This window comes from Argentina silus (genome assembly GCF_951799395.1).
Source record: "Argentina silus genome assembly, chromosome: 22".
NCBI classification, from domain to species: Eukaryota; Metazoa; Chordata; class Actinopteri; order Argentiniformes; family Argentinidae; genus Argentina; species Argentina silus.
In genome coordinates, this window is record NC_139676.1 from 6,225,414 (window position 1) to 6,238,943 (window position 13,530).

Genomic DNA, 13,530 nt, shown 5'->3' on the forward strand with positions numbered 1-13,530 from the left:
TTGTAACTTATTCAAGCAAGACATTAAGGTCATTCGGACCATATATGAAGTCCCCAGCTTTGCTAACGTAAACATGTCTTCAGACTTGAAGAAGTCTTATGACCTGTTAAGATAAAGATAAAAAGTGCTTTGTTTCTCAGTCGAGTTGAAAACGCTGTCTTATCTCAACTCCAGTCTTATCTCAACTCCATCTTCATTGTAGTCATTTAGCAGATGCTTTTATCCAACGTGACTCAAGTAAGTGAATCAACTTGATCAATCAGTAAATCAGTCAAACCTTTGATAAGAACAAGTTCTCTGCGTTAAGAGTCACAACGCTAGAGAAAGGAAGAAAATAAGTTGTTAGGGGTGGGGTTATATTTATTTTCATGCAAAAGTCCAGGGAATGTACAATATGACGTTGTTGTTATTACTCTGCTCTCCTCCATATGCTTCTCATGGATATCCGTGTGATGATGTTGTTGTTGTTGTTGTTTAGACTGAACATGGAGGAGCGTCTGGGGTCTCTGATCCTGGCCACAGACATCAGCAGGCAGAACGACTACCTGACAGAGTTCAGGAAGCAGCTGAACAAGGGAGACTTCTGTCTGACCACCCCAGGACACCGGCACTTTATTCTACAGGTGAGCACAGTCAGTCAGGTGTATCTCACGAGTGACTAGTTATGTGGTGTTTATTCTAAAAAAAACAACCTTGTAACATGAGAGGAATTTCATACCCCTTTTGATTTGTTGTACACGTTGTGTGTGGTGGGAGCGACAAATATTCTTGAGGCATTGAAAGTTTGGCTAAATGTGTTGTTTGTGACAGTAAATGTGAAGTGTCAATGTGGTCAAGGCTGATGGAGAGGAGAGGGAGGGGAGAGAGAGAGAGAGAGAGAGAGAGAGAGAGAGAGAGAGAGGGGGGTGTGTGTGTTGTCATTTTCCTGAGTCTGCCATCTGTTTTCCCCATTGTCCCCAAGATGGCTCTGAAGTGTGCGGACATCTGCAACCCCTGTCGTCCGTGGAAACTCAGCAAACAGTGGAGCGAGAAAGTCACAGAGGAGTTCTTCCATCAAGGTTGTGTGTGTGTGTGTGTGTGTGTGTGTGTGTGTGTGTGTGTGTGTGTGTGTGTGTGTGTGTGTGTGTGTGTGTGTGTGTGTGTGTGTGTGTGTGTGTGTGTGTGTGTGTGTGTGTGTGTGTGTGTGTGTGTGTGTGTGTGTGTGTGTGTGTGTGTGTGTGTGTGTGTGTGTGTTATAAGAGAGCTTTACTTAATGAGTAACCACCTCCTCTTTTATCATCAGGAGACATTGAGAGGAAACATAACCTTGAAGTGACCCCACTCTGTGACAGGCAATCAAACTCTGTAGGGAACATACAGATCGGTAAGACTGAAACTTCATTTAACACATGCATATTAGAAACACATGGGTTTTTATAATGTTTCCATTTTTTCCGCAAGCATACTGATTGAAAGTTCAACAGAGGTTTTCGTTGCCAAGTGCATTCGCTGTTAGATGTTCTTGTTCTAAACGTGAGGTGTCCTCTCTCTCTCTCTCTCTCTCTCTCTCTCTCTCTGGCAGGTTTCATGACGTACGTGGTGGAGCCTCTGTTCGTGGAATGGGGGCGCTTCTCGGTCACACGACTGTCCCAGGCCATGCTCAGTCACCTGAGCCTCAACAAGGCCGGTTGGAAGGCGGGGGGATTGCCGGAGGACGACGAACTCTTCCCCGCCCCCAAGGACACTCACTCTAAAGTATTACCTCAGGGAAGCAAAGGGTCATGACACGCCAAACGTGACTGGCGGGGGGCGCAGAGGGGTCAGGGGTCATCCGCATCGGACAGAAAAGTCGTTGACCAACACTCCCTTTTTGTTATGACACCTCAGCCACCTATACACGCTACCTATCTAGGTAAACCACTGATTCTTATTTTCGCCTAATTTAACTTAATTTATTGAATTTGGACCCTTTTTTTGTTTATCTTTAACATAGAGCAATACATAGATACCTCATGTTGCTTCTGCTGTATTTTATTTTTTGTTTCTGTTTTTAGTTGTTTTTATTTTGTATTTTTATTTATTTTTCTGTAGTTCTGCCTCGGCATCACTAATTTGACACGCCACCCCTTTCTATGGAAGCCTGAAGGGATCATATTAAAAGTGTATTGAAGTGCCATTTGCAAACATTTTTGTTTGAATGCTTTGAAAGTGATAAAAGTAAGTAAGACAGCCTTGTATCCAGAGAGAAGTGGACGTTGATTTAGACAAGCTTATGTGGGTGGCTGACTAATAGAAGACATCTTCCTCATCTAAGAACCAATGTGAAGAGCCCACAGATATCTGCTGCCTCTGAAGACTGTTTACAAGCATACTATTGTGTTGTATTTTACAAAATTAAAACATTGGTTCTGTAAAAAAACAAAAAAAAACAAAGCACACATACTGTATGTGGATAACCACTCCTCACATGAAATATTTGTCCTGTTGTTGACAACTTTACTGAACAAACATCGCAGATCAACACACCAAAATGCCATGAAAGGACTTTTTGTTGGTCCGTTGGTCGCTCCTTGCACTGTGAAATGTAACATGTTTGACCCAAGAGTCTGTCGGCTCAGAGACTACTGTACTACTACTAGTGGTAAAAGTCTCTCTTGGATTTTGGATGTGGTATGAAATCAATTTTTGTATCGATATGGTGTACGGTGTTGGATTTAACCTTAGCCTACAAAAGACAATCTTTTGTAAGGGGAGAAGGGGGCATGCATGTGGCCTTAACAGCCTTTCAACACTTGAATAACCACTTTTAATACCAGGAGCGGATGAGGACAAGAATTAAGAGTGAGTTAAGGGTAAAAAACAGTATGACTTCAGTCCTGAGTTTTTCCTGGTCAGGTCACACGGTCAGGGAAAACTCAGGGCCCTAAGTACGACTACTTATTTGAACTGAGGGGACTACCGGCAAGATCCGGTCGAACCGTGCCATGATGACACACATTGTTGTATAACAAACGGAAGCCCTTTTAGAATGCAAAAAGGCAACTTTTAAGACTGCAACCATTGCCTTAAAGCTATGCACAAAACTAAGTGACCAAACCAGTTCTTTTTTTATAAAGTGTTGTCTTCTTTCAATGCATTGTCCAAATGTTTGCCCCTTGGTGTGGTTTTTGGCATTAGTTAAATTGGACAGTGACCCATAACATAAAACATTCCATATTTAGTTGTTTCTTTGGTATTGTTTTGATTCTGTACACAATGCACAAATTGTGTCTCTGGTTGGTCTTTCAGTATATTGAATGAACACCGGTGCTTTTCATATTAAGGTAAAAATTTGTATTTTCTGGTAATTATTGCAAGACTGTTTGATATAACTGTTTACCATTTTTGATGTAAGTCATTTTTGGGTAGGAACTTGCGTGGCAAGCTATTTTGTGAAAGCTATGCCAAATTGATATTTTGATACATGCCAGTTGCAGTTACATTTTCATTAATAAAACACGTTGTCACATAATGTACATTTTCCATCTTATTTCTTTGTCTGTGAACTTAATATGACTTTCTGTAATCTCAATCTAATCCAGTTGTGAAGGGTTAACAATACAGTGAGTCTGTCTCTCAGTAATATTATGCTCACATTCATTTTAATTTGTCCCACTACACAATGAAATACTATGAGAAACTACACTGATGAATCATTAATTTATTTCATGTTTAATATCATATGTTCAACAGAATCACAGAGACTAACAGATAATAGAGGGAAAAAAACTATAAAAATACAAAGGAAACATAATCAAATCAAATGTATTACTGTTGAGATTTATAGGAATTTCCAATTCATTTTGTGAGAATGAATGAGAGGCTCATGGCAAATTATGCTGGGAGCTCTGAAATCGACACAGTATCTTGTATCAAAATGTCTGTGTAGACGTTTTCCATAAGCATAGATCTGAGATCAGTCGCTATATTATGTCCGTAACTACACACGATTGCTATCCACCCGCTACTGGATACCGCAAAACTGACCTTAGATCTGCTTACAATTCACTACACATGACGACATCGGCAACATCCATAGGGCGTCGGCGATTTAACTCCTACAACACTACAGCTGATTGGCTTGTGAAGTGAGGTGGCCGCGGACATGTCCAATCAGAGACGTTTATACTGTTGCATGGCCGCTTTCTCGATCGGCCAGGAAGAACAGTCAAAACAGTCCTGTCAGTTCGTGACTAGCGGTGCCATATTTCTCTAGTTCATGTTTTTTTTTAAGACCTTAAAACCTGTAGGCTACATCTGTTTGATTTGACGCTTGGGTCTGGTTCATGTAGTCTGTCCTTGCCGCTGTGTGCACTCGGTGCTCGACGAAAGAGATATTTAAGGTAAGGTATGCGGGGTGTGGAGCTGGCTAGCCAGGTCCAGCAATGACAATGTCTGCTGATGATGAGTCAACCATGCTAGCTAGCTATGTGCCATACAATGAAGTAGCATGCGAGCTACTTTCTTATCAAACATTACAATCTAGCTAGGTATCTTTCAAGCTTGATCGCAAGAATATCCTTGTCCGTCGTTAAACGACTCACCTAGTACACGTACACGAATATTAGAAAAATAGTGAACCATCCCTGTTCGCTAAGTTTGGCCAGCAAGTCATTTTGTATTTTGACTAGGGTACAACCTCTTGGACTTCAGGCAATGTGTGTAAGGATTCTTGCCGGTATTGAACCTGGTTAACTAAGACAGCAAGAGGTAGGTCAAAGCTGACACCGTGCAACACCTTTCCCAAAATGACAGCCACTCCATGACTGCTGACTAGATGTCCTCTCTCTCTTTCGCTCTCTCTCTCTCTCAGTCCTCATTTCAGACTTGCATGGGTCTCTAACGAGGTGGCACCATGAGTGGGGAGCCGGACGCGTTGGCTGTGGTGAACCAGCTAAGGGATCTAGCAGCAGATCCCCTCAACAGGAGAGCTATCGTGCAAGATCAAGGCTGCTTACCAGGACTCATCCTATTTCTGGACCATCCCAACCCCCAGGTTGTCTACTCGGCGCTGTTGGTAAGATGCCACCATCGGATCTGTATCACTAAGAGTTACGGCACCTGATGATAGTGACTTTGCTGCTTTTGAGAGTGTGACTAAAGCTCTTTCGCTCTCTCTCACACTGTGTGGGCCAACCCAACCCGAGCTGTTCTATCCCGTGCCAGACCTCATTCACTACAGCACAGTGTAGAAGAGCCCGCTTTTTATTGCTCGGTTGCCCGCCCCTTAGCACGGGTACAAGCAGTCTGCCACCAGATATGTTGTGAGAAATGTGAAAGGAAAGCATCTGTGCCAGCACAGTATGGCTCGGTACGGTCCAATAGTGTGGAAACCAGCTTTAGAAAGGGTGAGAGAGAGTGTGAAATAGAAAATGATAGTTCATATCAACCAGTCTGTTTACTTGGGTTGCAGGTAGGAAAGCGTCATTGTTTGTGTTGTGCTCCTAACCTGTGACCTTGTGTTGTTGTTGTTGTTGTCAGGCGGTGCGCTACCTGGCAGAATGCCGTGCCAACAGGGAGAAGATGAAGGGGGAGCTGGGGATGATGTTGAGTCTACAGAATGTCATGCAAAAGTGAGTGTACTACTCTTGCAAACGTTTTTTTATTTTATTATTATTATTGTTATTTATTTATTTTATAATAATTTTTATTTTTTATTTGCTCATTTTCTCTGAATTGATGACTAAATAAAAGCTTTTTAAAGAGATTTATCTGAAGAGACATTGCACTCACAAATCAAAGTCTGTTAATGAAACAGACGTCAAGTTGCTGCAAACAGTATTGCTTCCTCACACTCTGAGCTCACACGAGTCTCGAACCTGCGTCCTCTGTATTGCCAACACACGTCCTCTAAGTAGCCAATGGAAACCATCTACGCCACTGAAAAGCTAGCAATTCTAAAAGAAACTTGTTTACATTGGATGCTTTCAAACCAGATTTTTGGGACGTGATGTTCCTTTTTATAAGAGCCAATCCTATCGATGTGTTTTAGACGAATAAAGTCCTCCATCTCTCCCCCCCCCTCAGGACGACCACCCCAGGGGAGACCAAGCTCCTGGCCTCTGAGATCTATGAGCTCCTCCAGGCCTCGGGCAGCGCTGAGGGGGAGCAGGAGCAGGAGGCGGCCTCCTCCCGGCGGAAGGCCCAGTTCTTCCTGGGCTCCACCAACAAGAGAGCCAAGACCGTGGTCCTTCACATAGATGGCCTGGATGACTCTGTGAGTGGCTCCTAACTATATCAAACACCCTTGATGTACTGAAGCCGGTTACAGTTCACACCTGGAGTTGCAGTTACAGTTCACACCTGGAGTTGCAGTTACAGTTCACACCTGGAGTTACCCACATTATTAAACCAGGGGAGGCTGGTGGAGGTAGAAATCGGAGGACGGGCTCATTGTAATGCATGGAATGGAATGAGGAATTGGTTTGAGACCATTCCTCATTCCGCTCCATGCGTTACAATGAGCCCGTCCTCCGATTTCTACCCCCAACCAGCCTCCCCTGATGTATAGTCCACTGTCTTAGCTGTGCTGACGGTTGTCCCCCCCCCCCCCCCCCCCACAGAGCCGGAGGAGCATGTGTGAAGAGGCCCTGCTGAAGATCCGAGGGGTCATCAGCTTCACCTTCCAGATGGCTGTCAAGAGGTGCATCGTCCGGATCCGCTCCGACCTCAAGGCAGAGGTGAGTCCAATGGAGGTAGAAATCGGAGGACGATTTTTTTTGTTAGCGGTGGCTAAAGTTAGCTGAAGTTAGTAGTGGCTATTTAAACAACTCTGATAATAATAGTAATAATGCAAACCTTTCCTTCCTCTACAGGCCCTGGCGTCTGCCATTGCCTCCACGGAGGTGATGACAGCTCAGCAGGTGGTCAAGGGAGAGAACGGAGATGAGGTGAGTGCTTCTGAATAAATCCCCTGTTGTTTGGTTTCATCCTTGAGGCAGGTCTTTGTTTGTTATGTGGGGGAAAAAAGGTCTGTGCTTTTTTATTATTATTATTATTTTTTTTTAAATTATTTTTAACTGAATCTAAGTCAATGCTCCTGAACCTTACCCCATGTATGTATTGGAATGTGTGTACCAGGGGAGGCTGGTGGAGGTAGAAATCGGAGGACAGGCTTATTGTCATGCATGGTTCAGGAGCATTGACTTAGACTCAGTGCTATACATTGAGCTGAGTGTTGATTCTCTCTCTCTCTCTCTCTCTCTCTCTCTCTCTCTCTCGTTCAGGTGATGATACCGTTCAATGAGGACGGCTCGGTGCAGGTGGAGCATAACGTGGACATCCCCGACTACCTCCCTGAGGAGGAGAGCCAGTCAGAGGAGCCAGATAAGGCCGTGATCAAGCCTGGCACGGGGCAGGATGGAGCTGGGTGGCTGGGGACCGCTGCTAACTTCCTCTCCCGCTCTTTTTACTGGTGACCCTCCCAGGCCACCGTACAAAAAAACCCCACCTCTCTTCAGACACTGACCAGAATCAGACTCTCAAACTGCCACTAGAGAGAGCTGGACTGGACCGGACCAGACCAGACTGGACCGGACTGCCAAATGCAACGTGTGACAAACTATTCCTACTGTGTGACAAACTGTTCCAATGGTATATACACTTACACACACACACACACTCTCACAACTTCACGCACAATATATCAACCGTACTCCTACTGGTCAAGCACGACACAGAAACCTACGCAAAGCCATCGAGGAAGAAGAGAGGACTGGCTTTCTTGGAATGAATTCTTAAGTATTTCTTATCTCTTTTGGGTTTGATTGAGAACTAGAATATTTCTTTCTGCACGGGTCATGTTAACGGGTCCATATTTCTAAAACAACCAAAATGTCTTATTGTGAGTAGCTTTGTTACGGAGGTATTGGGGACTTGATCCATTGGGCACCAATCCCTAATCCCTTGCCATGAACTAAGTTCCTATGGTTAGAATGAGTTTTTTTTTAGAAGGATCTGAAAGCGTGTTTGCATCCAAGGGTCTTTTTTCCCCTGATTTTTTTTTTCTTTTTTTTTTATCTGACTTTTCTAATTGTTTGACCAAGAAAAAAAACCCTCACCATCCTCTTTTTTCCCCCCCTCTCTCTTTCCCTCTCTCAATGGATGTTCCAGAATCAGAATATGCAGTAGTAATAATCAGTGTGTTATCGTACGGTGCCTTTTGTTTCATCCTGTTTACATGAATACCCTGGTGATGACTGCCTTTGCTGCTTCAGTTCTTTAAAAAAAACAAAAAACAACAAAAAAACAAACAAACAAGTGTTTGCCTGTAAGGCTCCCCTCCCATAGAAATAGAATTCATAGAACCTACACATCAGTGTCCCCTCAAGGGACGTTGGTTTGAATTGGGATTTCGGTTCTATTGATTCTGTTTCTATGCCCCCCTCCCCCCTCCATCAACATTAAAGGTTGCTAAGGAGGAACTCTTTGAATTCCAGTGCCAACTTGAATCATTCATTCAAGTGTGTTTCTGGGGTTGAAGAGGCCATGTTTACAGAATTGTGTGCTTGGGGGGAGGAGGAGGAGGAGGAGGAGATGGTTTTTTTAGCCCCAGTAATCTCGATATCAAGTCTCGAACAGCATGACGACTTTGCACATTCCTAACCCTGCATGGTATTCTCTGGTAATGCATTCAGCGTCATGCATACTAAGCTTGGGTTTTGTCGACTATTATACAGTCATGAACACCATTTAGGATATCAGAATTAACGGTTGCATCGATTCAAAGTGAAGATGAAAACAAATTTTTTTGGGAAATTGATTGGATAGTTTGTTTTTCTAAGTTAAGGGTGTAAGTAGGTCATCTTTCAGGAACAAGCTCAGACATTCTTTTTCCAACATTCCATTCCAGACGTCGTGCATGATTTTATGCTTCCTTAAAAAGAATGCAAGAATCTGACAAAAAAAATTAATAATAATAATAATAATAATAATAATTCTATATGTAGGTACAACGAAACAAACCTATTATGAGATTTGATTATGAAAGGATCGACCAGGAGTGTCCTTAAGGCTGTAGTTGAATGGAGCTCATGTGAACGGCGTCTTACATTAGGATAGTCTGTCTGTATGGAAGTAAATAATGGTGAATGTTTTTGGATAGTTAAATCATGGTACCATTGAATCGTCTATCCAACCTCATACTCTGGGTTCGAATTACAAGGGGGGCTGTGTAACCCCATAACAAATCCCCCCCCCCCCCCCCCCCCCATTTACACAGTGCCCAATTTTACATTGGGCACTCCTAAAGTGTGAAAGTGTAATTCGAACCCTGAATTGAGCTCATTGTTGTCGAAGTGAAACTCTGCATGAGGTGGAGCCCTCTACCGGACCACTGGTTGTACTGACAGACCCCTTTTAAACACTTTTCCCACCCACTGCCTCATAGAAGAGTTCAATTTCTGCCAAGAGTATTTCTTCAAAGTGTGATTGTTTTGTCTGTGGAGGAAAATGATAATGTTGTATAATATTGTCCAGGTGACTGTTGTGCTCCTCGGTCATGTGTTTGTGTGTGTTGCCCCTCCCCCTTTGTGTCTTTAAATTGGCATGCATATTATTCATAGACCATTTTATTTTAGCATTAAGTAAATCTTAGGACTATCAGCTTTGTTCGACTCAGGTTACATTTCAACCACATCATAGATGGTCTCGTGTATTTAATATGAACCCCAAAAATTCCTCCTTATGGTTAACATTACGACCTATTTATATTTCAATTATGAGTTGTTGTTGTTGTTTTTTCATTTCTACAGTATTGAGCATGTATCACACGGGATGTTATGTGAGGATGCACAGGGATCACAGGGATGCTTGCAGGCTGTCTACAGTGTAAATGGGCTTTTGTTGTGTATGAAACGTGTGTTGTCTCATCATGATTCCTGAGAGTTACATCAAAGAATAATAAAAAAATAAAGAAATAAAAAAATCATGTTATTATATGAAAATGCCTCTGATTGTGGTGTTGTGTTGTGTACACACACACACACACACACACACACACACACACAAACACAAACACTGATCTACTCGTTGTGTAACGATACTGTATTGCCTCATTGTCTTCATCACCTATCTATCACTGAGCAGAAAACATCACATCATCACATTTTGATTCAATGAATGTTAAGAGATGGATGGCTCTTCCCTTAGCAGACAACAGTGATGACATCAGAGGTATTTTGGCTGCTCCTCACCATGATTTACAATGTCAATAATCAACAACAACACAAACAACCAACATAGGGGGTGTTTGACTGTCTACTGTGTTAGTTGTTTGTGTTGTTGTCTGAATGATGATAGGGGGTGTTTGACTGTCTACTATCATCGTTCAGACAACAACAACACCTGTCAAGAGCCCCTTTAAATCCATGACTCACTGAAATCCCCCCCCCTAGAAAAACCTAAGATTGAGAAACTGAGTTGATCCCCCTTCGGCCATGACAATAGGGCCTTGTCTCCATGTACTCCCTCTCAAACGCTTTGCACTCCCACTTGTACTGATGGTCCAATCCAGCAGGCTTGGCCAGGTTCCAGCCTCCCACATCTGAACCCAGTGGGAGCCTGGAGAGGAGAACACAGAGGATTATGCTATGTCCAAACTTGGCGAAGGGCAGCGTTTATAGGCTTACAGCTGTACAGTGCACAGACTGACTGACTGACTGACTGACTGACTGACTGGATGACTGACTGTACTACTGTAGCAATTCTCATGGCTATGCTCTACTGAAACATCACATGGGGGGTGGGGGGGTATCTTGCATGTTGAGATATTGTTATGCCATTTCTATGGTCTAGCAGAAGATATAGACAACAGATATAGATACATAGACAATCTAAATATGCAATAGATAGGGGGTTAGTAATTCATTAGCAGAAGAGATAAAAAAATAAAATAAAAAAAAACCCAGCTGGAAGATACAGAAAAGAGAGCAATGTTAACGTCATATCATATCATAACTCCTCATTCTGTTTCCATGTAATGAGCCCGTCCTCCGATTTCTACCTCCACCAGCCTCCCCCTGATGTACAATAGATGCATCATATGGAATCTGGCTAAAACCTCAAGGGCCGATCTCTCTGTCACCTATCTGTGGCTCTGGCTGGACTATTCAGATAGTCGGAGACAATCCCCATGAATGTGCAGAGGAAGCACAGGCCCGCCCCATGTGACAGCTAGGCCTAGGGTTGGACCAATGGGAGCTGACCAGAGCGCCTGCTGTGGAATGTGCCCAGTGTCATCATCGCCATAGCTGGCCTTTTATATTCCTGTCAGGACAATAGACACACTCCATTCAGAATCAGAACACTCCACAGTCATACAGAATGGAATGGAATAGAACTTGGTTGCCCTATCTGAGGACTCCACCAATATGTTCAGCTGTATATATGGCTCCATGTGTTCTCCATAAACAATCAACAGGGGAGGCTGTTTGTTCCTTTTACTGTACATCAGGGGAGGCTGGTGGAGGTAGAAATCGGAGGACAGGCTCATTGTACTGCATGGGATGGAATGAGGAATAATATCAAATGTTTGTGATATGCCCGTCCTCCGATTTCTACCTCCACCGGCCTCCCCTGCTGTACATACAGGACATGCGCATTAAATACTAGAGCAAATACTACAATATTGACATAACACAGTAGAGTATATTGTAATACAGTAAATGCAGTACACTAAAGTAGCCAGAGGATGGCAGTGTAACATAATCTCAACCTGTACTCCCAACACAGTGGTCCTACCAGGGAGTCTCCTTGTATAGCCTAGGTTAGAGTCTGGTGAGAGTCTGCCTGACATGTGGGACAAGAGAGAGGGAGGACGCTGCCAAGACCCGTGGAATGCTGTTCCTTAGCAACACACAAGCCACCACACAGGGGTTCTTAGGGGACAAGAGGGAGGAGGTGAGAGAGAGGGTTAGGGGGGGGGGGGGGGGGGGAGAGAGAGGGAGGAGGAGAGTGGGGGGGAGAGAGAAGGAGGAGGTAAGAGAGAGTGAGAGAGAGAGAGAGAGAGAGGGGGGAGAGAGATGGAGAGAGAGTGATATTTGGAAAAAGAGAGAGTTGGTGAGAAAGCGAGAGAGAGGAGAGAGGTAAGAGAGAGAGAGAGAGAGAGAGAGAGAGAGAGGGAGGGAGGGAGGGAGGGAGATGGAGAGTAATATTTGGAAAAAAGAGAGTTGGAGAGAGAGAGAGAGAGAGAGAGAGGGAGGGGGACAGAGATGGAGAGAGAGTGATATTTGGAAAAAGAGAGAGTTGGTGAGAAAGCGAGAGAGAGGAGAGAGGTAAGAGAGAGAAAGAGAGGAAGAGAGGGAGCGGGAGAGAGAGCAAGGGCTCAGGAGGTTGTTATAGCTCTGCTTAATAGAGCAGGGCTCACAGTAAGTGTATGCAACATTTCTGAAATGACAATTGCTTGGTAAGACATGATTGCTATTCACTGCGCCAGAGCCCAGCCTACCTAAGCTGTGGGTTGGACAAGAACATGATTACAAAAAGATCATGACCACGGTGATAGTTCATTAGAGAGAAATGATGATTGGTTGATCTCACCGACGGTTCGCCCTTCAGGAGGGCTCGGAAGGCCGACGGGAGCGGGGGCACAAAGCTCAGTGTTTAAATCATCCATAATCATGCAATATCAGCCGCGGGGAATAGCCTTTTTAATAATGTATTGTTTTATAGCAGGGCTACTGCAACCCTGACCTGTGCTTTATTCACATTACCAACCGTAGTCTATTCGCTAGTCCTGTGTTGTGGTGTGCAATTAGTCAAGATCGATGAAGCAAAATGTTGCATCATTAAAGTCATTATCATTAGTTGAGGTAATTATCTCTCTATGCAGAATGGCCCATTAGTTTTGTTATGTATCGACTCCTCCTAACCAGATTTTATTTTTCAAAGCCCTACCCACCAGATGGAAGGATATCAAATGTGGATAAATGGTTAATCCCAAGATTTAAGTACTGATGGCGCTTTTCTAAATCAGTCATCGCAAAATGAAAAACAAACAAAGACGAAACGTCCACCGGGAGATTTTCTTTTACCACACTGACCTCTTTTAGTGTCTTGTCATAGGATTGGCTGTACGTGTCTGCTGGAGCCCACTGTTCTAAACAAATGATGTCACATTGAAGGTCACTCCTGCTGGAGTCCTCTGAGCGGGCGCCTATGGGGAAGGAGCGGGGAGGACAGAACAGACTACAAGTCCCAGCCCATATGGCCTCTCTCCCATACCCAGCTGGGCTCACCATGTGTGACCATCACACACTACCACATGCATGGGACACAGAGAAAGAATACCATCATTCTATTTCTATTCATGGAACACACATTGGAATAGAAGTCAATCATCTTTGGGGGATTCTATGCATGGAACACATACAATCAGAATTAATTCATAAAAAAAAACATCGAGCTATGTAACACAGAGAATAATAGATGAAGAGGAAGAAGAAGAACTCAATCATTCTGATTCTATTCATATAACACACACACTTACTCTATTTCTCTCTCTCTCTCTCTCTC

The 13,530-nt window shown here is 43.6% G+C and overlaps 2 protein-coding genes across 8 annotated transcripts in view; both read left to right on the forward strand.

The window, feature by feature from the left end:
* The window catches only part of LOC310821708 (high affinity 3',5'-cyclic-AMP phosphodiesterase 7A-like), a 23,894-nt gene extending 20,404 nt beyond the window's left edge, over positions 1 to 3,490 (forward strand). For all 4 annotated transcript variants that reach the window (XM_083693859.1, XM_083693860.1, XM_083693861.1 and 1 more), the window contains 4 exons: positions 479 to 623; positions 962 to 1,058; positions 1,283 to 1,363; positions 1,562 to 3,490. In XM_083693859.1, the coding sequence (XP_083549985.1) occupies positions 479 to 623; positions 962 to 1,058; positions 1,283 to 1,363; positions 1,562 to 1,764 (526 nt within the window). In that variant the 3' untranslated portion in view covers positions 1,765 to 3,490. The remainder of the gene's footprint in view (positions 1 to 478; positions 624 to 961; positions 1,059 to 1,282; positions 1,364 to 1,561) is intronic.
* Positions 3,491 to 4,233: 743 nt separating this feature from the next.
* LOC310821623 (armadillo repeat-containing protein 1-like) lies at positions 4,234 to 9,946 on the forward strand. Of its 4 annotated transcripts, XM_083693730.1 has the most exons (8): positions 4,269 to 4,361; positions 4,650 to 4,728; positions 4,832 to 5,035; positions 5,500 to 5,591; positions 6,046 to 6,235; positions 6,582 to 6,698; positions 6,834 to 6,908; positions 7,245 to 9,946. In XM_083693730.1, exons 3-8 carry the CDS (start codon positions 4,874 to 4,876, stop codon positions 7,434 to 7,436), a joined length of 828 nt encoding a protein of 275 aa, XP_083549856.1. In that variant the 5' UTR covers positions 4,269 to 4,361; positions 4,650 to 4,728; positions 4,832 to 4,873; the 3' UTR covers positions 7,437 to 9,946. The 4 variants fall into 4 exon arrangements, with proteins under 4 accessions (XP_083549855.1, XP_083549854.1, XP_083549857.1 ...); XM_083693729.1 differs by having other exon boundaries at positions 4,234 to 4,728; XM_083693731.1 differs by lacking the exon at positions 4,650 to 4,728 and having other exon boundaries at positions 4,265 to 4,361.
* Positions 9,947 to 13,530: the final 3,584 nt, after the last annotated feature.